Source organism: Saccopteryx bilineata, chromosome 3, assembly GCF_036850765.1.
Source record: "Saccopteryx bilineata isolate mSacBil1 chromosome 3, mSacBil1_pri_phased_curated, whole genome shotgun sequence".
NCBI classification, from domain to species: Eukaryota; Metazoa; Chordata; class Mammalia; order Chiroptera; family Emballonuridae; genus Saccopteryx; species Saccopteryx bilineata.
In genome coordinates this window covers 13,482,964-13,507,921 of record NC_089492.1, presented here as the reverse complement: position 1 = coordinate 13,507,921, position 24,958 = coordinate 13,482,964, and the positions used below count along the sequence as shown (strand labels likewise).

Sequence of the window (24,958 nt, the reverse complement as noted above, 5' to 3'; positions counted from 1 at the left end):
GCCTTGGAGTGTGCACTCCTGCGGATGGGAAGTCCAGAAAGATAGGAGTAGACCAGATGCTAGTTATTGATATTCAGCTCTCTAATGCATGTAGCCCAATGGTCAGTTTTGGAAATCAAGATCTAAAACACAGGCACCTGGGGCGGGGCAGGTGGCCTGGCTAACCCAGGGGTCCCCAAACTTTTTACACGGGGCCAGTTCACTGTCCCTCAGACTGTTGGAGGGCTGGACTATAAAAAAAAAACTGAACAAATCCCTATGCACACTGCACATACCTTATTTTAAAGTAAAAAAACAAAACGGGAACAAATACAATATTTAAAATAAAGAACAAGTCAAACTGACCAGTATTTCAGTGGGAACTATGGGTCTTCTTTTGGCTAATGAGATGGTCAATGTGCTCCTCTCACTGACCACCAATGAAAGAGGTGCCCCTTCTGGAAGTGCGGCGGGGGCCAGATAAATGGCCTTGGGGCTGCAGTTTGGGGACCCCTGCTCTAACCCAATGGTAGTCAACCTGGTCCCTACCGCCCACTAGTGGGCATTCCAGCTTTCACGGTGGGTGGTAGCGGAGCAACCAAAGTATAAATAAAAAGATAGATTTAACTATAGTAAGTTGTTTTATAAAGATTTATTCTGCCAAACTTAATGAAAAACCGACATAAAGTACTTGGTAAGTAATTATTATTATAAGCTTTAACTTGCTGTAACTCTGCTTTATAAATTTTATCAAGTAAAGTTACTTCCCTACTTTATAAATCACCATTACTGCGGAACCGGTGGGTGGTTAGAAAAAGTTACTACTAACAGAGATACAGAAGTGGGCGGTAGGTATAAAAAGGTTTACTACCCTGCTCTAACTAGTCCTGTGGTTGGTAGCCTTCATTGAAGTGAGTTCCTCTGAAATCAAAGCTTAATCCAGGCACTTGCATTACAGAAAGAAAAACCAGTTGTCAGCTTAACCTGCAGTTACTCAGTTACTCACGTGTTTGTGGTGCTGCTGGTGCAGGCAGACCTACTGTGCTGCCCACCGGGTAAAGTGTAGCACTTGCTATTACAGTTGTGGCTGCACCATCCGGGTCTGTGTAAGTGCGCTCTGTGATGTCTCACGACGACAAAGTCAGCTGATGTTGCATTTCTCAGACTACTGTATCCCTGTCGTTAAGAATCATGGGACTATATAGCAAAAGGACTGTAGATTGTTGATTGCTCTAGAGGTTTTCTTATTTTAAATGAGACAAAATTAAAGAGGAAGGAATCCTAAACTGTTAAGCTCACTTCCTGGATTTGTACTGCTCTAAGCATCTTAAAGATGTGGAAGGAAGAAAGTTCTGATTTCAAAATTTATTCAGTCTTTCAGTTATTCATAATTTAAAATTTTGCTGATTATGGTTAAAGTGTCTATGCAACTATATAATATGCTGATTCTAAGAATGTAAAACAATTTTTTATTTTTCAGCTTGCAAATGTCCTTGAGATAGACTTATCCCTGGTTAAGGTAAGTAATTTTTATACTGTTCTTTTTTTCATTTACAATGTAAATATTGAATGGATTTTAGTATAGACTTTTGTCTTGAAAAACTACCAAGAGACGGAGGCGATGAGATTGTTTTAGCTGTCAGAGGAAGTGTGCTCAGTAAAGGGTGCTTCCAGGATAAAGAGAGCAAACTAAGGGCCCTGGCTCACTGTACCACCCACGGAGCGAGAGGGAGCACCCCCACTTCTGTGCAGAGCCAGAGGCAGGCTGGTCGGCGTCTTGTAATGAGATGATTAAAGCAACAGCTCTGCCCTGGAATAACTCTGGAGAGGGCCAGGCGAGATCTGGCTGCTTCCTGCTTCCACGTTCGTGAGACCTACAGGGAGGAACGGGCCGACGGAGAATTGTTTTCCTGCTTATGGGGTGAAAATGTTTCAGGATCATGATAGGCCCAGTCTGTGATAATAATTTTGTCTACAAAGATTCTGAGGTCTGGTTTACTTTAAATGCTCATTTCCTATGTATGTTTCTTTCAGAATGCTGTGTCAATGTATTGCCGGTTGGGCTTTGCTCATAAGAAGGGACAAGTAATAAATCTGGATCAGCTACATTCATCATGGCGAAATGTTCCATCCATAAACAGATTAAAGTAACTTGTTTATTTAGTATGCGATATTCAAGCTTTCTTTTGGGAAAAACACTTTTACGTACAGAAATTTTACTTATTCACCCTGTCATTTGAGGTGAAACCTATATATTTAAAAATCTTGTATGTGTGGTGAATCTTTTTTTAAAATCTGAGCAAACTAAGAACCCTCTCCCCAGAAAAAATAAGCAGAGGTCTTAATTAAGAACCTGTGTTCTATGAGGGCACAGCACTTTGGGGCTACATCTCAGTTTTGGGCTTGTTCGTAGATGTTCATACTTGAAGTACTGATTTCAGTAGCTGCTTTCAGATAAGCTCACGTAGATGACTTTTACAGAGCGAATGACTTCTTCTAACAGGAGTACCCTAGATCCACAGAAGATGCTCCTCTCATGGGACAGTGGAGAGAGCAGGAGTCCTATCCAAGAAGCTTCGTCTGCGACTGACACTGATACAAATAGTCAAGAAGATCAAGGTTAGCAGCACTGTTTAATTTGGAGTTTCTCTACAGATGTGGCATGTGTTGCACGTACATTCCTAGAGTGCACTCTCTAGACTTAGTTATTTTATAGTTCTAGATTCCACTCATTCCATCGCAATTTTGAGTAGTTAATATGCTGGGCACTGTGTGAGTCTTAAGGGTATGTAACATTGACAAGAAGAATTAAGTCAAGGGGAGAGAAGGCAGTATAACCACAGATGCTAGAAATGTTGCAGTGCTGAGGGGAGCAAGAGGAAGGAGCCCCCTTACTGCCTAGAGAGGTTCGAGAAACCTCAGGGGGAAGATGATATTTATTTATTTTTATTTTTATTTATTTATTTTTGTATTTTTCTGAAGTTGGAAACGGGGAGGCAGTCAGACAGACTCCCGCATGTGCCCGATCAGAATCCACCAGGCATGCCCACCAGGGGGTGATGCTCTGCCCATCTGGGGCGTTGCTCTGTTGCAACCAGAGCCATTCTAGCGCCTGAGGCAGAGGCCATAGAGCCATTTTCAGCGCCCAGGCCAACTTTGCTCCAATGGAGCCTTGGCTGCAAGGAGGGGAAGAGAGAGACAGAGAGGAAGGAGAGGGGGATGGGTGGAGAAGCAGATGGGTGCTTCTCCTGTGTGCCTTGGCCGGGAATCGAACCCGTGACTCCTGCACTCCAGGCCGATGCTCTACCACTGAGCCAACTGGCCAGGGCCTTTTTTTTTTTTTTTACAGAGACAGAGTCAGAGGGATAGACAGGGACAGACAGACAAGAACGGAGAGATGAGAAGCATCAATCATTAGTTTTTCGTTGCATGTTGTGACACCTTAGTTGTTCATTGATTGCTTTCTCATATGTGCCTTGACCACAGGCCTTCAGCAGACCAAGTAACCGCTTGCTCAAGCCAGCGACCTCAGGGTCAAGGTGGTGAGCTTTGCTCACACCAGATGAGCCTGCACTGAAGCTGGCGATCTTGGGGTCTCGAACCTGGGTCCTCTGCATCCCAGTCCAGTGCTCTATCCACGGTGCCACCGCCTGATCAGAAGATGATATAATATATTTAGACAAAGATTGAATAAGAGCTAGCTGGTGAGGGAATGCCATTGCACGGGCTAAGCACAGGGGAGGCAGTGCGGACGGGATACAGAGGCCGCCTGTGGTTTTCTGTCGGGGGGAGGAGCCCCATACGGGCTCCCGTTCAGCTCTGCTGCCTCAGCCAGGTGACTTGTCTGAGGAGGTTAGGTAGTTAGTCCTATTGATCTGACAGTTACCAAATCTTGGTTTATTACTGCTTTTCAAAAAATTGACTACAAAAATGACTGCATTTAAAATACTTTTTTTTTTACTTTATGTTAGAGATAGTACTGTGACCTCTTAAGTTGACAATATTGCTTAGACTTAATAATGTACTTTCTGGTTATTAAATAAAGCCAAAATGAAATATTTTCTCATTCCAAATGATAAGCAAAGAATACTTTTTATTTACTTGAGTTTAAATTGCACTTGTTTTTCAGCTGACACAGCCAGTGTGAGCAGTTTGAGTTTGTCCACGGGATATACGAAGCGCATTGCATTTCTGTTTGACTCAACACTCACTGCCTTTTTAATGATGGGCAATCTTTCACCAGTAAGTCAGATTCTTGTTTAAATAGAAAAATGTGTAAAGTAAAGATTAGATATAAAATAGTTCAATGCCTGTGTATCTTTCTTAAGTACTAGATTTATTCTTGAAAACATACCTGTCTTTGTTGTATATTCCTTACAGAAGTGCAGTAGCGGTTTAGGATGGTTGGTTTTGTGGTTGGAAGCTTCAGCCTCTCACCTCACCCACCCTTCTGTTTATATACCTATGAGATGCTGTGCTCAGCATGAAAAGGGAGAACTAGGACTTGAATGACTTGGAAAAGGCACCAAGATGCATTTTAGATTTTTTGTTGTTGCTCCTTTATCGCAGAACTTGAAAAGCCATGCAGTCACCATGTTCGAGGTTGGCAAACTCTCAGACGAGTCTCTGGACAGCTTTCTTGTAGAACTAGAAAAGGTAAATTTAGATTGCTTATAATGGGCTGTCAGGGCATTGTATTTATTTTTTAGTTAATTTTGGTGTGTTTCTTGAAGATTTCTTAAACAGTTTCATTTGAAGCTTTTGTTCGCATATGTCTTAATCTGTCACCGTGTTTCTGGTTCTGGGCATCCTGTTTATATTCCCTCTAAGACCTCAGCCATAAAGGGTGGGGCAAACGTAGGTTTACAGTTATTCAGGTGGAAACGAATACAATAATGAATCAGTCACAACACAAGGATAAGCTGTGTTTCGTGTGCTCACAGCTCTAAGCTACCTCTGCCCTGCCCTGCACTTTTCCCCACTGCCTCCCCTTCCTGTGAGGACGGCCTGGCTGCCCTGAGCTCTCAGTCCTGATTCCTTCCTGGTCTTCATGCTCCGGGTATTTTATTCTATCCTCTGCTTTTTGTGCCAGCAGTTTGTGTGCCTGATCTGTGTGCTAATTGTGACCTTTTGTGCATTAGTGATGAACTCTGTGTATTAAGTGGGCTGTTTAGAGAATTTCTGATGATTTTATAAATTCCTTTTAATCTTAAAAAAAAAAAAAAAGACTTCCCTGTAACGTTTTTCACTGTTCCTTCTCCATAGGATTTTTACTTTCTTAGCATAAAAGTAGATTTGGGATGATCCTTGTTATTAATTGATCTCTTTTACTTTTAAATTTTCATTTTTCTCTCAATACTTTTAACATCTTGTTAACCCTTGTTCCTGTTGTATATCATCTTTTGCCAGTACATTTTTATTATATTCTTACACATTTTCAGTTCTGCTTCCCTCGTTTTTTTCCCTTTTACTCTATCTGTATTCTTTCTTACCACACAGTCTTTCTTGGGAAAGCCTGTTAGTGTGAAGTTTAGTGATTTTGTTTTTTTAATAAATTTCTTAAAGATTTTTATTTATTTGTTTTAGAGAGGGGAGAGGGAGAGAGAGAGAGAGAAGGAGAAGGGGGAGGAGCAGGAAGCACCAACTCCCATATGTGCCATGACCGGGCAAGTCCAGGGTTTCAAACCAGTGACCTCAGCATTCCAGGTCGATGCTTTATCCACTGCACCACCATAGGTCAGGCAAAGTTTAGTTTTTAAAAGTGGTTTCCTGGCCTTTTTTTTTTTTTTGAGATAGAGACAGAGAGATAGAGGCAGAGACACAGATAAGAAGGGAGCGAGATGAGAAGCATCAGCTTGTAGTTGTGGCACTTTAGTTGTTCATTGATCTCTTCTCATAGTGACTTGACCAGGGGCTCCAGCCAAATCAGTGACCCCTTACCCAAGTCCAGCCAATGACCATGGGGTCATGTCTATGATCCCATGCCCAAGCTGGTGATGTTAATTTTGATCACCCCAGTTCATCTGTTTCCTGATTTTTGTACTGTATTATGCTCAAGGCATTGGCTTCAGGATTTTGAACCTGAGTCCTCAGTGTCCCAGATCGACACTGTCCACTGTGCCACCACTTGCTCAGGCATTTCTTAGCTGTTTTTTAAGGAACCTTATCTTGATTAAACTAATTGGTTGATCTTGTTTAATGCAAATCTAATTTAGTTACTTCCCCTTTCAAACCTGTCCTTCCATGTTCAATGTTGTTTCTGGGATGTATGTGTTTTTACATGTTAAACAGATGACTGACTTGGGGTCGGAAGAGCAGGCATTGAAATGTAAGCGGCCCTGGCCGGTTGGCTCAGCGGTAGAGCGTCAGCCTGGCGTGCGGGGGGGACCCGGGTTCGATTCCCGGCCAGGGCACATAGGAGAAGCGCCCATTTGCTTCTCCACCCCCACCCCCCTCCTTCCTCTCTGTCTCTCTCTTCCCCTCCCGCAGCAAAGGCTCCATTGGAGCAAAGATGGCCTGGGCGCTGGGGATGGCTCCTTGGCCTCTGCCCCAGGCGCTAGAGTGGCTCTGGTCGCGGCAAAGCGACGCCCCAGAGGGGCAGAGCATCGCCCCCTGGTGGGCAGAGCGTCGCCCCTGGTGGGCGTGCCGGGTGGATCCCGGTCGGGCGCATGCGGGAGTCTGTCTGACTGTCTCTCCCTGTTTCCAGCTTCAGAAAAATACCAAAAAAAAAAAAAAAAAAAAAAAAGAAATGTAAGCGCAGTGAAGGCAGGGACTTTGTTCAGTACTCTCGCCTCACATCCTAGACAAGTCGTAGCACAGAGCAGGTAAGAGGGACTCAGTAAACCTTTGTTGGATGGATTTAAGCTGTATATTCAGCAATGGTGAACAACCATGTTGAATCACATACTCTCTTGTCCTTTGTAACCAAATACAAGATTGTGAAGAGGGTAATGATAATTAGAGGCACAACTGATGACCGTGGATTGGGATACTTTACTGGATGAGATGGGATATAACTCTTAGAGGTTTTTAAGTACTCTATAACATAGGGCCTATATGAATCATGCATGGGACATTTATGTCATGGTATGATTTAGCATTATTTGGTTGCTATAATTGTTTTATTTGTTAATTTCTATAATCTTCAAAGATGTAGTCAAATGGAAAATCAGTAGCGATCGAGATTAATATTTGTTTCAGTGTTACCTGGGCAAATTTTTGATTTAATGGCTTTTAATGTCTTAATATCCCTAGTACATGGTTACGTGTTAGAATGTATGGTGTTCCGAGTCGTGTTTGTTGGACATTCTGTTTTCTCCCGGTTTAGGTGCAGAGCACTGGCGAAGGAGAAGCTCAGAGATACTTTGACCATGCACTTACTCTGAGAAACACGATACTGTTTCTTCGTCATAATAAGGATCTAGCTGCACAAACTGCACAGCCAGACCAGCCCAATTATGGTACGGGATGTGTGCTTGATCTCGACATGATCCTACAGAACACCTTTCTAAGAAATTAAATAGGTCACCTACTTAATACATTCTGTGTAAACATACTAAATTTACAGCTAGAGGCTTGTTTTGTGAATTTCTTTGCTTGTCAGCTGTTTCTTGCCTTATTTTGCTTTTACTCCTCTCTGTGCCACTGATGTTTGTAGTATTTAAACTTAACTAGTACCTACAAAAAGGGTTGGAGCATTAACTTGTTTAAGTAGTTGGACAGTCATCAGTTCTGAAGGGTGAACAGATGCCAAAATTTAGTTAATGTAGGAGGCATCCAATTTCAAGAATGAACGATTCCATTGTATAAAAGTAATAAACAGTAGTTTCCTATTCAAATGCTGCTGGAATATTTATTTACTGTAAAGAATTTTACTTTAAAAAATAAAGGGAACAGATAACCTCTTTGTAAAGAGTTAAAGAAAGTAGTAGCAATTTTCATCTTATGAGCGAGCTCCAGTGTGGCTGTTGCCTACAGTGCACTGTCAGAGTTTAGTTCAGCTGATGGTATCAGGATTTCAGCCTCTGACTCGGTAGGCTTCGTTATGGAATGGCACCCAGGAGTGTGTTCTTTGAAAGGTGTGGTGGCTTGAGCACTGGAGTGAGAGCATTTAGCTCATGTCCTTGAACATTGGTGAGAGTTGCATCTTAGGACCTCATGAATTCTTAGCACCACTGTAACATGGCATTTCACTCATTCTTTCAGATCCGTAACCTTTTTTTTTTTGTCTTTTATGACATTTCTATTTTTTGAGAATATAGTCCCTTCTTGTTGGTTTTGCTAGTAAGTTTCTCACCCTGGGTATACATGCTGTTTCCTCGTGATTAGGTTGGGGTTATGCATTCACGTCTAGGATATCACCGTAAGTAATGTGATCTCCTAAGGGAGTGACATCTGGCAGCACATGGGTTCCCTCTGCCCCCCACTGGTCACCAGTTCATGTGTTTTCTGTGTCTCTCCGTCCACCTTGCAGCTGGTAAGCTGTCTGGTCAGACACTTTTGGACGATTTAGGTCCCTTCTCCTCCTCAGTGCTTCTTCCTGGATTTGACATCCATTGATGATTCCTGCCTGGACCATTCTTTATTTTTTTCCAATTCTAGCACTTCTGTATTTGACAGTTGGGACTAAGCATACTTTTATATTCTCAGTATGAATTTGTGAATCCTTATTGTTTCAGTGGTTTATAATTAGTCGTTCCTGTCTCTTTATTATTTTTGTGCTGCAATCGTCTCAAGACTTTGCCAGTGGGATTTCCTTTAAGCTGGCTTCTGTCTCTTATCTTAAAAAAATTTTTGTTTGAGTGAATTTTTACTTCCTGGCAAAATAATCTTGCCTTATACTTCTGCCCCAGCCTTGCAATCAGTCTTGTCTTTTACTGAAGGTAAACTGAGATCCGGGCCCTGGTTGTGCTCAGGGCTTCTCGACCCTCTCAGCAGCTCGTGTATTTTTTTAGATTCATCTTGCTTGAAAGAGAAAATAGGCTAACACTATTATCTGAAGTTTCTTTCAACCTTAAATATCTCTTTAGCTAGTAAGTAGGATTGGTATTTTCTAGAAGGGATAAGAAGATGAATTCTTAACAGCTGTTGCGTGCCGAGTGAATTCATGCTGTGTGGGCCAGCACTGTAGGACACATATTTCTAGGTGAGAAAGAAACTTGCTCCTGTGCTGAATTCAGGACTTGGCCGTGGTGCTCCTGTGGAGGTCGGAAGTCGGGGGCGGGAGGCCGTGGCTGTCCTGGAGACTCGGGCTCTCTTAGCTCGCCACTGCCCCAGCGGTCTGGGGACGGAGAGGAAGAATGGCAAAGCCGTATCTCTGAAAGTAAAGGCCTGAGGAAATACCAGTAGACAGTTATCTTTTTAGACCAGGAATCAAGACTGTTAGCTTTAAGTCATGAAAGTGTCTTAGTGGTCCCTTAGGGAATTTGGCACTTTTAAAAGTCTACCTTTGAAAAAAAAGGCTTGAAACTTGAGGTAGCGAATCAGGATTTTGTCTGGGACATTTCTGTTTCGTACTGTCAGTCTCATTCTCTGTGCTTGGTCACCATCAGGTTTTCCTCTGGATCTCTTACGCTGCGAGAGCCTTCTTGGTTTGGACCCTGCAACTTGCAGCAGAGTTCTCAACAAGAATTATACACTCCTCGTTTCCATGGCTCCTCTCACCAACGAAATCCGGCCTGTCAGCAGCTGCACCCCTCAGGTACAGACCCCCGGGGAGAAGGCCGGCGCTGGCATTTTCTCCCTCATGGTGACACTCTGGAGAAGAGGTTAACAGTCTGATGGGTTCATTCTCCATGTGCCGATACCAGATTCAAATCGCAGACTCAAGGGAGCAGTATTGTGTTTTGTGCTGTTGTAAGATGTTACATTCAATTTGTGAGGTATAATTGGTATTTTATTTATGTGTCATCTAGTGACTTGTGACACAGCAGATTAAAATTTCCTTCTTGAATGAAGTCCATCAAAGAACATTTTTGGATGCTCTAAGAAGGGAGTCTGGATCACTTTGAGGGATAAGATTTAATTAGGAGAAATGAAATGTTTTAGAAACGGGGCTATGATACTAAATCAATGGAGAAGAAAAGATTGTACTGGAAAGGTAGAACTCTGGGTCTCTTCAAAATTTACTCGTGAAAATGACTCTGGCTTTTACTTTTTAAAAATAAATCAGTTGTGTTGATTTGTATACTCAGCAGGGACGTTGTGGTCTGCACCATTTTTAAAGAGGGGATTGTGTTGCTCTGCGCATTGTTGCATCCTGCCAGGTTTCCTAGACCTGCAAGGGTTAAAGGTGTAGATGAAAGGAAGGGGTTCTGTGCAAGGCTGGTTTTGTCACCTCTGCGGATCCAGGTGCCTCAGGGAGCACACCCTCGCCCCACATTTGTCCTCTGTTCAACGAGAGTGGTTATAGGTTTGCATTTACCATCCTTTTTCAGTAATTTTTTTTGTGCCCCCTCCAATCACATCCCACCACATACTTCCTCCTGTTCTTTAACACAGTCTCCAGGGATAGCAGGAACTTGTGCTGTAAATGAATGGGAGGATAGTCCCTCTTGGGAGAAATTGTGTGTGGTTAATGGTAATAGTAATAATGAATATTTTGATTCAGAGCTTACCTATATATCAAGTACTGTTTAAACTTTTTTTAAACAACCATACAGTGTCCCTATACTGTAGATATTTTATTTGCTACCTTACAAAAGAGCAAAATGAGGGCACAGAGAGCTTAAGTAACCTTATTAAAGGGGATACGGCTGAGGGGATGAAGCCCAGATACAAACCTCAGTGGTCTATCTCAGAGTCAATTCTCTATTTTCTTTCATTATTACTATTAAATGAGAGGTGGGGAAGCAGAGATAGACTCCTACATGCACCCCGACCAGGATCCACCCAGCAAGCCCCCTACCAGGTGATACTCTGCCCATCTGGGCTGCTGCTCCATTGCTCTGCAACCAAGCTATTTTAGTGCCTGAGGCGAGGCCGTGGAGCCATCCTCAGGGCCTAGGGCCAACTTTGCTCAAGGCTGCAGGAAGGGAGGTGGGGGGTAGAGAAGTAGATGGTCGCTTCTCCTGATCAGGACGCAAACCCGGGACTTCCATACACCAGGCTGACGTTCTACCACTGAGTCAGCTGGCCAGGTCTAGAGCCCATTCTTTTAATGACAGTGATAAGATGTGCTTTCTCAGTTCTAGGATAAAAATTGAAGCTATTTGAACAGAGCATTTAAAAGTTATTTTTATAAGGATAGTAGCAATTAGCATTTATATGAGGCATTAACTGTTAATATGACTATTCTTGGTCACTTGTGAAATTTGGCTTTCGTAGATAGGTATTACAACTTGACCTCACCTGCTTTCTGATTGTAGCATATCGGCCCAGCTATCCCAGAAGTCAGCTCTGTCTGGTTTAAACTGTACATTTACCATATCACTGGGCAGGGACCACCATCTCTTCTTCTGTCTAAAGGTACAAGACTTCGAAAACTGCCAGATATTTTCCAGGTATGTTGTGTGAGATCTGCTTTCTTGTTTTAATTATTTTTGAGGAAGGTAGAAATTGATGAGTGGTATTACAGATAACTTAATTTTTCCCCCATATTTTAAAATGCCACTTTATCTTTTATTCATTTCTCTCCCCTAGGGTTATGATCGATTACTAATAACATCTTGGGGTCATGACCCAGGGGTGGTTCCTACATCAAATGTGCTCACAATGTTGAATGATGCTTTAACACATTCAGCGGTTTTGATTCAGGTACAGTTACTTTATTTGAAACAATCCATTTTGGATTTTTCTTTGACAGATTGTAATATGTATATCTTTCTGCTGAGTCACAGTCAGATGTCAGTAATTTGAAATGTGTGAAGCTGACACTTACAGAATCAGATCAGGGTTCGGTCCTGGCCTGTGTCTGGCTGTGTGCTGACAGTGGAAACAGCACGCTGATGTGTCCCATGCTTTTTCCACTTAGTGATGGGAGCTCTTTCTGTTTTAGTTTATAAAGCGCTTTCTCTTTTTTCTTGATTATTTTGCAGCTGAAAATATATACATTAATTTATTTAACCAGTCCCCTATTGTATGTTAGTTGCTTCCAATTTTGTAATAATTATAATATTGCAACAAGTAATTTTGAATATACATCATTCAGTGCAGGTTTTTGAGGTGCACCCTCCTAGTCTGTGGTGTGCCCGGTGTTTTCACCACTTTGTCTCAGAACTGCCTACCCCCTGTGACCTCATTCAGTCTCCACCTGGCTAACGCCTGATTTACCTGTTAAATTAGCCTCCTTTTTTCAGTGTAGCCCGTACACATTGCCTTCTAGGTTCATACAGACTTAAGATTGTCTTTGCTTGCTGGAGAAAAAATTATTGAAAGTACTTTGATGGAGTATTAATGTGGAATATAGTACCACATGGCACAATCTTATTTAGTGTTTGAATATCTGTTGCTAGAAATATAGGTTTCTCGTATACCTTTCAACTTCTGTTTCTTCACGTTCAGGGATATGGTTTGCACGGGACAGGAGAAACTGTCCACATCCCGTTTCCGTTTGATGAGACAGAACTACAAGGAGGTACCTCATTCTGATTTGTAGTTATTTGACTTCTTTTATTATTAATGTTTGTCACCAATTCAGTGAAAAACATAGTAGGAAGTAGCTGCTTAAAATTTTTAGCGTCCTACCATTCGGTGTTTGGAGTGTGGATGAAAGGTGGTTTCTGTCCTGTGCCTTTCCCTGTGAGTAGAGGAAGACTCAGGACCTTTGAAGGGATCCTGGTCAGTCTTGGACCACAGGCATCCACCTAGGTGGAAGACTGGGTTTTCTGTGTGGTTAGTCTTTTAGTTTCCTTGTATTGTTTCTTTATTTGCAGCAGGTCACAGGGAAGAATTTTCTTAGAAAGTCAGTCTCCCTCTTTCCAGTGTTACACACTGGTTTTCTTTCAGGAACTTTCTAGTGACTTTAGAGATGGATGCTAACGAATGTTTGTACCCTACTTCAGTTTACAGAGCACTCATGTGTATTCCTGTTTCAGCTTTTTTTTCCTGTTAAATCTTATTTTTTGTTTGAGAGGATTTGAGTGGATTGCACTTTGAGCTAAATTAAACTCATTAGAATCATGGGGAGAAAGCCCTGTTTGATGTTACCTCTTTGTAGAATTGGATGTGCAGTGTAATATTTGATAAAGATGCAAAGAAAGTCTATAAAAATGAATTCATTCTTTCTTTTGTCTAATATAGAAAATACCTTTTCTCTGTCTAATATTAAGAAAATATATATTCAAAAAAGGAATACTATCTGATCAAAACCTAATATGTATTTAGATAGCACTTTTATTTCCTGCTCCATGCTGTTCTGTAATCAATTTTTCTGGTTTTTAGAGCCATATTGCTTAGATTTCAGGAAAATAGTGAATGGTTCAAATAATTTAACTGATGTTAATTTATGTAAGGACTTACTGTTCTTTCAAAATGTGGTTGCCACCAACCCCGCCCCCAAAGTGGGGAAAGGCTGAGGGTCTATAGAGCTTGTCCTGTTCACATGGCTGGATGCAGAATTGAGTGCTCCTTTTGGCTGTTGTAAGTAAGTGTGTACAACATTTGGAGAGGAGAGTATTCTCTTCTAAAAAATAGCCACTTTTCAGAAATAAGTACTTGTCTGCAACTAAACTTTGATACTTTATAAATTCTGTGGGGGGAAAAATTGTTATCTGATGATACAGGGTGGTGACAACAGGATCTTAAAATTTATAAAAGTTCAAGAACTGATTCATCTCTTGCTTTGGGAAATTATTGTGTGAATTATAAAAAAATCGAAATCTTCATATTTGGATATGGAGCATCTTTTTCTTTTGTAAATTCATGTATCAGTATATTTATAAGATTTTGAGAAAATAAGTAATTTATTAGGGCTGTAATCTCAAGTATGTTAGCTTTAGTTTCAATAAGAGTAATTTTGTTTTTCTTAAATATTTTTAAAGTGCAGTGTGTATTTAAGCAATTGAGGTGGAATCGAACCACAAAGAAAAGCCTAGAGACTTTGTCTCTGGACTGGCTGGCTAGGTTTGCTTACTTAGCGGGTAATTTGTTCTGAGATTACAAATGCACCCTGAAGGCTATAAATAGATGTTTATATCCTTTTATGTTCACAGATATTCTTCATTGGAATCAGCCTTGATAGATTAAAATATAAAAGTTCTAAGAATTAATAAAAAGGTGTATTTTAAGTTTTTCATGTTGTGTATTTATAAAGCTATTCGCTTATAATTTGATGTCAACTTCTGTTCTTAGAGTTTACTCGTGTCAGTATGGGTGTTCATAAAGCATTGCAAATACTGAGGAACAGAATGGACTTGCGGCACTTTTGTGGATATGTCACCATGTTGAATGCTTCGAGCCAACTTGCAAACAGGAAACTCAGTGATGCTTCTGATGAGAGAGGTTAGCCTATAGTTGGGTTCTTTAAATGAAGGTAATTGGTATTGAGTTGATCACAATCTTAATATTTAAAAGGCAGGGAGACCTTTGTGGGGATGTTGAATTATTTAATAATGTTTCTTCACTGAAGTATGAGAAAAGAGTCTGTGACATCATTTGGACAAGTATCAGTTGTTCAGAGAAAATACTGAGTGCCTAACTGACGAAAAGGTGACCTGGGATTGGGGCACAGAATGGTGATTAGGTGGTAGCCCTTGACTGTTGAGTCTGTTTACGGGCTTTAAACTAAGTTCTTTTGTTAATCTCTTTCAAGAATGTTCATCTCTTTGCAAAGATATTTCCAAAATAGAATGAACACTTCTTCCTTCTCCTCCTTTCTCTCTGTCAAAGGCACCCTTGTCTTGTTGCCCAGGCCTAAATTCGATCCTTGTGTCGACCTTCTCCTTGCCCACTCTGTCCAGTTGTTTCCAAGTTCTGTGAATTAGTCTTTAGAAATGTCTCTGGTGTCCATTTCTTTCCTTCTCTATTTTTTAATTCCCTGTGACTGCCATTCTGGTCTGAGTCATTGTTCTTGAAGCAATCCTTTTCCTCTTAGTCTTCAACCTCATTCTGCTTTCTGTCTCCAGTCTACCCTGCATGTTGACAATGGCTAATTTTCCTAAGCTGTCTTCTTCTTTTAAATTTAAAATTTTGTTTTCTAGTCACCTTTTCATGCTTACTAATTGCTTTTGCTCTGCCACAGTTTTGGCTGGTATGCGGCTGTGGTTGCCATGGTGCCGTCTCTGGTCCGTGACTCAAGGAAGCCTTTCTGTTCCGTTGTCTGTCATGAATTGACTGTATTCCTAAAGTTTCTTAGTTTGAAGTCATTCGGAACTATCTGTTGCTAGCCATCCAGTGGACTGGGTGGACTCCCGCTGAGTTAGGTATCCATTCCTGATTTGTTTACCTTTGGCCAGAGGATTTGGGTAACTTTTTTTATAGCAGGTTTTTATATTTATTATTTTTCTAATAGTAATTTTCAGCAGTTGGCTACCAGGTATCACAGGGCATTTTCCAGGAGAAGAAAGCTGAGGGTTGGCAGGTTTTGTTTCATGTTTTATTTCATTCATTCCACAGACATTTACGGGTATCTGCGTAGGTGCTGGAGACATTTAGATTTGTAAAGACCTAAGGAATAATACCCTGGCAAGGGGACAGGCTTGTGAACCGGCCGCTGTGCAGTGTCAAAGGACTGCCATGGGGCCCACGTCAGGTCACAGTGCTGAAGCAGCACAGAGAGGCCTGTCTCGGCCCGCTGAGCTGTCAGAGAAGGCCTTTAGAGCAGGTGGATTGAACTGAATTTGGAAAAATGGGTTACCTACACAAAAGATGATTGTTATTTATTTGGAGGATAGCAGAAGGCTATTCTCCTTTCAGGCAGAGGGCATCAGGAAATATAGTGGCTTGTGTTAGTTAGCCAAAAGAAGGGATTTATCGGGAACTAGTAGAAGATGAGAGTAGAGAAGTAGGTGAGATGTAGGAGCATCTCACGTGCTGAAAGATATGGGAAGTCAAAAAGAATTGTGAAGAGGATCGAGTTAGAATACATATTTCCGTGCGATAGAAATGCTCCCACTAAAAGGCTAAACTTCTCCTCAGCCTTTTGAATCCTTATTTCCTTAGCTAGGGGCTCACAACCTGCACACTGTTGACGTTTTGAGCTGGATAATTCTTGGTTGTCGGGACTGCCCTGTGCATTGCAGCATGTTTAGCATCACTGATATCAGTATCATCCCCGTTTCTGTTCATGACAGTCAAACCTGTCTCCAAATACTGTACTGCATACTGTCCCTTGGGGGACAAGATTGCGCTCAGGTGAGAACAACTACTTTAAGACTAAGGACTATTCATTGTTTTCCATTGTCATTTCTGTTGCCTAAATCCTCTTTTATGTTAGGACTGAGTTATTGACAGCTTCAACTCAAATCTTAATATTGCGTCTCTCCTTAAATTATAAGGCGAACTTGATTTGGCTTCTGGTTCAGATGTAAATGGGAGTACAGAGTCATTTGAAATGGTCATTGAGGAAGCAAGTATCGATTCGGCAACTAAGCAAAACTCTGGTAAGATTTGAAAACTTATTTGCAATTAATCTAAGACCAATTTCTTAAGTTTAACTCTTTTGTTAAAGTCATTCAGTTGTTATTTGTCTGCTTGTATTATCCATAATGGGCCTTTTAAGAATATTCTAGGAAACATTTTTATGTATTTAGAATAATATGACCTGAAAATAATGACTTGTTTCATTTTTCCTGTGTTAAAATATTTTGGTTAATTCTCTCATCTTGTAGATACTTTGCAATTTGGGTAAAAGACCACATTGAGCATCTGATGAAAACTAGTACCTTCTCAGAAGCTTGTTCATACTCAAAAAACATTCTTTCCTATTTCAGAGGTTCACTGAGACCCCCCCACCCGGAGCTCACAGAGCCCTCTAAGCCCATTGGTGGGTGGGAGGAATCTGAAAACCCGGGGACCTCAAACCCTGGCCAGTCTTAATCCATAAGACTTGTGATTAATAAGTGTATATGTCTTGTAGCTGCCACAGCAGAGGCAGACTGGGTTCCTCTCGAGCTGTGCTTTGGAATTCCACTGTTTAGTTCTGAACTAAACCGGAAGGTTTGCAGGAAAATCGCTGCCCATGGCCTTTGCAGCAGAGAGAGGTGAGGATTTCTAGTCACTGTCGTCTTTGGCTCTGTGGGACTTTACGTCAGAGTTTGTTTCTAGACTTTCTTTTCACACATAAACATAGTAATTGCCTCTGTTTATTTCTTGATTAAATAAAGTTTGTTAGTTGAAGGGTTTTGCTATATTTTTCAAAATTAAACTTGAATACCTCCAATTGGGCACATGTTTTGGTTAATTAGAATGAACTCAGATTTGGTGAGGGTGTGGTCAACTGGGAACGCTTGTGTGAGAGTATGAACCTGGTTGTTTTAAGTATGTACATGTCTGCGGAGACTTTCTCTTGTGGACTTCTCTTTCAATACACACACTCAAGTTATGTAAATGGTAGTTACGTCATGTGGTGGAATTATGGGTAGTTTTCAAAATTTTGTTCAATACCTACAGTTTCTAAAATGAGTATGTATTGCTTGTCAGAGCTGCCATGTAGGTTTCACCTCTGTCACCTCTGCTCCCTTGGTCGTGGCTGCTGAGATGGGGCGTATGAGTTCTGAGACTGTCTGGGTTAGTGGGAAAGGTGACATTGAATCTGACTGTCGTAGTGGGGGGCTTGGGGAGGGATGTCCACAGAGCTGCTGGACTTCCTTATTTAGGAAAACAAAGTTGGATAATAAATAATTCATTTGTCTTAGTGTAGATTATAGCGGAAGATTAAAGGTATGCAGTTGACAAGTAATTTTTAACAACTACCCTCTGCAAATAAAATAACAGACATGAATAAAAGAATGGAAATAATAGACAACTTTAAAGATTGCCACTATAATCGTTATCTACCTATTTACATATTTTAAACATATTTGGTGGGTTAATGTATGTTAAAGCTGTCAGACTTCATAATTGCCATTCCTCAAAGTGCATAAATTTTTACTTAAAAATATTTTTAATTAATGTTTATATTTGCTAACAGTTTAAACTTTTTTAAGAGTAAATTTTATACTCTATATGAGGTTCTATATGAGGTTCTATATATGGTTCTATATGAGGTTTTATTTCAAAATGGTCTTTTTTGTTGTACATTGCGACACCTTAGTTGCTCATTGATTGCTTTCTCATATGTGCCTTGACTGGGGGCCTTCAGCAGACCAAGTAACCCCTTGCTTGAGCCAGCGACCTTGGGTTCAAGCTGGTGAGCCTTGCTCAAACCAGATGAGCCCGCGCTCAAGCTGGCGACCTTGGGGTCTCGAACTTGGGTCCTCAGCATCCCAGTCTGACGCTCTGTCCACAGCACCACCGCCTGGTCAGGCCAAAATGGTCTTTTTTATTTACTGTTACTCTGTATTATTAAAAGAGTCAAAAATTTTGTTGATATAAAAATTGTAATGTGGTTAATCAGGATGTATATACATATATAAATGCATTTAAATTACTAAAACTCTTTTTAGATATTAGTCCTTGCCCCATTATATTTGTTTTAAACTTCCTCCCCTTTTTATTTCAGCCTTCAAAACCTCTTACATTCCAGTAGAAAACTCTCCTTACAAGTCCTGAACTTTGTTCACTCATTCCAGGTAACAAAACCCAAAAGATCGAAATGGTGTTTGTATAGAATAGAGCTTTAAGTGCAGAACACTTCCATGTTTGTTCTGAGTCTCCACAGCAGTAAGACATGAAATAGGGGAAGACCCCGAGGTTCAGGAAGTAACCTGATTGCACCCGATTTCGTCAGCCAGGTCTCCAGGGTCTAGGCCTGGACTCCGCTCTGTCCAGAGCTTCGTGCCGCACAAGCGTGTGAGCATCTGTTATTACTGGCCATGCATCATACGGGGCTGGTTCTTGGGTCTGGTACTCCGTTAGTAACTGCAGGGAGTCTCTAGTGTCTGCTCTGGTCATGAGAGCCAGGGCGCTGGCCTTTTTTCTTGTGTCTCTGCCCCCAGAGAAAGAGAGGATACCTTCGACTGAATTTGTAGATAAACTTCTAGAATGGAGTATTTCTGTTCAGAACATCTGATTCAGCATGATGAAATTAATATTTTGGAGCTTTGTTTCATTCATTCTTTCAATAAATGCATCTACTCTGCCAGAGCCCCTACCAGATGCTGGGGGCACACTGATGTCTAAAGCACTAATGGAGCTTACAGTGTTGTGTGAGACACTAGTCCAGTAAAGTTGAAAGACAAAAGTGATTACAGATTTCAGTAAATACTTTGAAAGAGCCAGACTTTCAAATCTGACAGATTTGATATAGGTAGAGCTGTTTTAAATAGGTAGAGATGATAATATAATCTGAAGCCTAAAGGAAGGAAAAGAGTCTTCCAGGCGGAGCTAGGAGGCACAAAGGCCCGGTGTCAGGAAAGCACTGGGTGTGCAGAGCAACAGCAGGCACGTGTGTAGCTCCCGAGAGCAGAGGTCAGGTGCATGTTTGAGCTTGGAGATCTGGGGAGAGGTCTGTGCTGAGCATGTGAATTTGAGAGCCTGCCAGTGGATGGGTCCTGGTGCTGAATGCCGTGTGAGAGTGCTTAGAGATGGTCTTAGAATGAACCTTTGCTTATCCCGTAGTCTCACAGCCTATTCTTTCTGTGGATTTCAGAGCACTGATCATAATCTAACTCGTACTAGTCGTTTCTGCATGTGGTAGTACCTGTCATTGATGATCGGGGTGTGTGAGGTAGTTCTCTGCGTCTCTGTTAGTGCTTGGCATTCCGTCAACACTTCTGTTTTTCTCCTCGGCTTACTAAGTGCTTTGGTGGAGTGTTGAATAGAGAACTATTGTCTTGTTTCTTGATCTTTCAGGAAGGTGCTTCAACGCTGGACATTCACACAGAGGCCAACTTTTCAAGTTTGCCTTCCCAGTCACCCCACGCCGATTTGGGAGTTCCACTTCCTGCAAAGAACTTAATATTTAAAGATGGCGTCTTGTCAGAATGGAGTGGACGGTCACCTTCCTCACTTCGTATTGCCAGTCTCAACTTGCAATAATTTGGTTACAGCTTTTGTTGCTCACACTTCCTGCCTTTTTCTTTCTTAACATTAGCTTTATAGTGCCCACCACTAACAAGCCTCCTGCTGCTGCAGAGCAGTGCCCACTTGCCTGGTGGTGAACGTCAGGGGACCGTGCCCGTGCTTTCTGACGACACGTGTCCCTTATCCGTGCACCTGATGCAACAAAGAGCTTTTTAGCAGCCTGCACTGTATTTTTTACCTTGAGACAATCTGCATTTCTTTTATAAAACTGAGGATATACTTTATAGGCTTTATGATGACTGTTATGTTTATAAGCAGTCACTATGAATATTGCAATGATAATTTTATATGTTAGTTTATCAAACATAAATCTTGTTTAGTTTTATATTTTGTTACCTACCCTTTTGGGGATCATGGGAAGAGACGGAACTCTTTCTCTGCAAAGGTTTCTTGGTACTTAAAGTAGCAAAACTGTAAAGGAGTAACTATCCAGTGTTGAGAGACGGTGTGATGGGCACCAGGAGTCCCTGTCCCGGCTGTGGACGAAGTGTCAGGTGAACATTGTTGAAGGTTGTTAACCAGCATGGCTATGTACACCTTCACCGTGATTTAGAAGGTCTTCATCCAGACTGACTATTCATTGACATCTCATGAGAAGCTTTGGAATACATTCTATTTTTAAACAACGTTTCTATGTAGACTTCTGTTGTTACTCACTTTGGGCTTTGTATTTTCATAGAGTCTTTCTGGAATAATGGATTTTATTTTCCATTCTCATAGATGTGGCCGCTGCACGTTTTCTCCGTGATTTGTTTTTTGTTCGATAGCTTTACCGATGAATTGTTACAAAATTGAATTTGATGTTCTCAAACCAAGGATTGTGATTTTTAGGTTAGAATTATATAATAAAAGCATTAAGGCAACATTTTCTGATCAAAATGTTAGTGAAAAGCCTACTTTGAGACATATTCTTAGGCAATTTGGATTTTAAATTTATGTGAATAGTTTGGGAGGAAATGACGAAGAAAAATTGAGCAGTTTCAAAATTTTTCTTGCATCATTGATCCCATTAGTGTCACAAATGTTAATTAGAATAATTGGAATTACGTTTTAGATTTTTCAAGTTACCTTGGGAAGTTTGTGCAGTGTTGTGGTTTAGTTTAGCTCTTCTCATAGGATAACGGTTTGCTAGTTTAAAACTGTAACCAAGCTAACTGGTCCAACATGTATCTAAAACACTTAAAGCATTAGAAAATGTAGGACTGTTAAAATCTAAACATTTTTGCTGAGTAATTTTTGCTATTTATAGAACTGATCTTGTGGATTTTAATATACTTCTGGAAATACATGCCTTCGTAAAAACTGTTGACAGAACCATGCGCTCCACACCATGGCCTTCCTGCGGCTGACTGTCCGGGAGAGGCCACCTGCGCAGTCAGAGCTGTGCGGGAAATGTGGTTGATGTCTCGTTTTCTACTTGCTCTTACATGAGGTAGAAACCAGTGTATGTTATAAATGTTTGTCTATAAAAGGAATACATACTAATATTAAAATAATTTCTTATGACTGTGAATCACTCATTTATTTTTTCAATGATTGATATTGTACATTCCTAGTGTTATTAGGTATATATGTAACTTTTACAGTTTTTCAACCGAAAGTTGTAAATATTTTATTTGATCAGGGCTCTTTAATCTCATTTTCATTTGCTTTGTTTGAAATAACTAGTTATTTTTATTTATTCCTGTATTAGCCATCTAAGTCTATTGCAGTGACACGTACACTAATAATCATACATTTGTAGTTATTGGCAGTGAACCCAGTTGGTGAATTTAAAACGTAAAATATGGGAGTGATTTGCTGTTACATTACTTTGAGAGAGAACAGAGGAAGAAATAGAACCTAATAATGATCATGAATTTTAGGGAAGGTTTCTGAAAAAAACACATGGCCGACTCCGCTGCCTTCTGTGTTTCCCAGCTGAAGACCTCGCACTTTTAAGGAGGGAAATCTACATTTTTAGAGCTGTTAGCGAAATGGGAATGCTGCTTTTTGCTTTTTTTTATGAATTTGGCTTTGTGACATTTATATGTTAGCTCATGTAAAGATGCATCTCGTAAATCTTGTGTTGACCCATTTCAACATAAGGTAAATTTAAAATAGAGACTATGGTGCCAAAGATGATTTGGGAAATAATTTTTATCCAATTTTTTTTGCAGATATTTAAAATAATTTCATTGGCTTTTGCTACCTCCCATATTTTCCTCCCTTAATGTAGCTTAACTCATGGCAAACATTCCTTAGAAACTAAGAAAGAAAAGGTATCAAAAAGGACGTGAAATTCGTGTGGTATTAAATTTCACCCTCACATGGGTCTGAAGAACTGCAGCTTACCTTATTACAAAGATGATCATCTGATTTTCTTGATTTCTTTTAAAATATGTAATAAAATGATTTTGTATTTTTTTGGAATATTGGTTTCTTTCATTTGATGTTTTCAGTTTTCTCTGCCATTCATCTCTTTTATGTTCAGTATTTCAAATACAGTTTGTATTAAAGATTTTAAAGCACCAAAACTGTAAAGTCAGTGGATTGTTTTCTGGTTTGATGTTAATATGATAAAATGAAATGTCTAAAGTGTTGTCAATTTGATTATTGACACATATCATATGTTTACAAATAAACTGTGGTGTTGATCAAGTTACTGAGAAAGTGTGTATAATCTTCTCTAATTCCCTTTTGTAATTTAAATGCCATGCTGCTGTGGCTTTCCTGTAGGTGTTTTTAAAAAGAAGCTTTTTATAATAATTTCACATTTACAGAAATGTTCCAAGTATAGTCCAGAGATGTTCCCCTAATGTTAACACTTTATGTAAACTAGGGCACATCTGTCAAAACTGAGAAATTAACACTCATGATACTATTTACTAAACTATAGACTCGTTTTTCTGATAATTTTTCTACTAATGTTTCTCTGTTCCAGGATCTAGTCCAAGATACCACATTGCATTTATTTAACATTAATATTTCTGTAGTCTCCAATCTGTGACAGTTTCTCCGTCTTTCATGACCTTGACACTCTGAAGGCTACTGCTTGGTTATTTTGTAGGATGTCCCTCAATGTGGGTTTTTCTGATGTTTTCTCATGGTTAGATTTGAGGTGATGCTTTATCTTGAAAAATAGCACACAGGTGATAGTACCCTTCCACACTGTATCCTGTCGTGGGGTACATGATGTCATTGGGCATTGCTGGTGATGTGTCTCCTTTGGTTAGAGGTGGTGTCTGCTGGGTTTTTCCACTAAAGGTGCCCTTTTTCTGCTTTCTATAGTCTCTCTTCAGAAGCAAATCACTAACTCTCGCCCACACTCAAGGGGAGGGGGCAGAATTTATATAGCCTGTTTCATAAAGATTTGTTTCTTCTGTTTGTTTATTTGATCATTTATATGATCCTATTTATTTTACACTTTAGGTTAAAATCCAGTACTATTTTTATTCGGTTGTGCAAATTGTTTCTGCTTTGGTTGTTGGGAACACTTTGAGATCTGCTCCAAAATTCTTTCGATACGCCCTCATCTGTTTTTTTAAGCCATATTCTTTGTAGCACTACTGATACTGCCTGGCTGCCCGCCCAGGAATGAGCTGTTTGTTCAAGGGGCCCCAGTTCCTTTCTTTTTTTTTTTTTTAGTCTTTTTTTTAGTCTTTTTTTTTTTTTTTTAATAATTTTATTTTTTTAATGGGGTGACATCAATAAATCAGGATACATATATTCAAAGATAACAAGTCCAGGGTATCTTGTTCAATTATGTTGCATACCCATCACCCAAAGTCAGATTGTCCTCTGTCACCTTCTATCTTGTTTTCTTTGTGCCCCTCCCCCTCCCCCTTTCCCTCTCCCATTCCCCCCTCCCCCCTGTAACCACCACACTTATCAGTGTCTCTTAGTTTCACTTTTATGTCCCACCTACGTATGGAATAATGCAGTTCCTGGTTTTTTCTGATTTACTTATTTCGCTTCGTATCATGTTATCAAGATCCCACCATTTTGCTGTAAATGTTCCGATGTCATCATTTCTTATGGCTGAGTAGTATTCCATAGTGTATATGTGCCACATCTTCTTTATCCAGTCATCTATTGACGGGCTTTTTGGTTGTTTCCATGTCCTGGCCACTGTGAACAATGCTGCAATAAACATGGGGCTGCATGTGTCTTTACATATCAATGTTTCTGAGTTTTGGGGGTATATACCCAGTAGAGGTATTGCTGGGTCATAAGGTAGTTCTATTTTCAGTTTTTTGAGGAACCACCATACTTTCTTCCATAATGGTTGTACTACTTTACATTCCCACCAACAGTGGATGAGGGTTCCTTTTTCTCCACAGCCTCTCCAACATTTGCTATTACCTGTCTTGCTAATAATAGCTAATCGAACAGGTGTGAGGTGGTATCTCATTGCCGTTTTGATTTGCATTTCTCTAATAGCTAAAGAAGATGAGCATGTTTTCATATATCTGTTGGCCATTTGTATTTCTTCCTGGGAGAAGTGTCTGTTCATATCCTCTTCCCATTTTTTTATGGGATTGTTTGTTTGTTTGTTGTTGAGTTTTATGAGTTCTTTGGATATTTTGGATATTAGGCCCTTATCTGAGCTGTTGTTTGAAAATATCATTTCCCATTTAGTTGGCTTTCTGTTTATTTTGTTATCAGTTTCTCTTGCTGAGCAAAAACTTCTTAGTCTGATGTAGTCCCATTCATTAATTTTTGCCTTCACTTCTCTTGCCTGTGGAGTCAAATTCATAAAATGCTCTTTAAAACCCAGGTCCATGAGTTGAGTACCTATGTCTTCTTCTATGTATTTAATTGTTTCAGGTCTTATGTTTAGATCTTTGATCCATTTTGAGTTAATTTTTGTACAGGG

General features: G+C 40.3%; 1 protein-coding gene across 1 annotated transcript in view; it reads left to right on the top strand.

Annotated features, from left to right (window-relative positions):
- FAM91A1 (family with sequence similarity 91 member A1) overlaps positions 1 to 22,740 on the top strand; it is a 40,833-nt gene extending 18,093 nt beyond the window's left edge. The window contains exons 10-24 of the mRNA XM_066265718.1: positions 1,460 to 1,498; positions 2,014 to 2,126; positions 2,483 to 2,598; positions 4,109 to 4,221; positions 4,549 to 4,635; positions 7,307 to 7,439; positions 9,531 to 9,679; positions 11,346 to 11,480; positions 11,620 to 11,733; positions 12,481 to 12,553; positions 14,269 to 14,418; positions 16,413 to 16,517; positions 16,994 to 17,117; positions 18,578 to 18,647; positions 19,870 to 22,740. Of these exons, the coding sequence (XP_066121815.1) occupies positions 1,460 to 1,498; positions 2,014 to 2,126; positions 2,483 to 2,598; positions 4,109 to 4,221; positions 4,549 to 4,635; positions 7,307 to 7,439; positions 9,531 to 9,679; positions 11,346 to 11,480; positions 11,620 to 11,733; positions 12,481 to 12,553; positions 14,269 to 14,418; positions 16,413 to 16,517; positions 16,994 to 17,117; positions 18,578 to 18,647; positions 19,870 to 20,055 (1,707 nt within the window). The 3' untranslated portion in view covers positions 20,056 to 22,740. The remainder of the gene's footprint in view (positions 1 to 1,459; positions 1,499 to 2,013; positions 2,127 to 2,482; positions 2,599 to 4,108; positions 4,222 to 4,548; positions 4,636 to 7,306; positions 7,440 to 9,530; positions 9,680 to 11,345; positions 11,481 to 11,619; positions 11,734 to 12,480; positions 12,554 to 14,268; positions 14,419 to 16,412; positions 16,518 to 16,993; positions 17,118 to 18,577; positions 18,648 to 19,869) is intronic.
- The last annotated feature ends 2,218 nt before the right edge of the window (positions 22,741 to 24,958 follow it).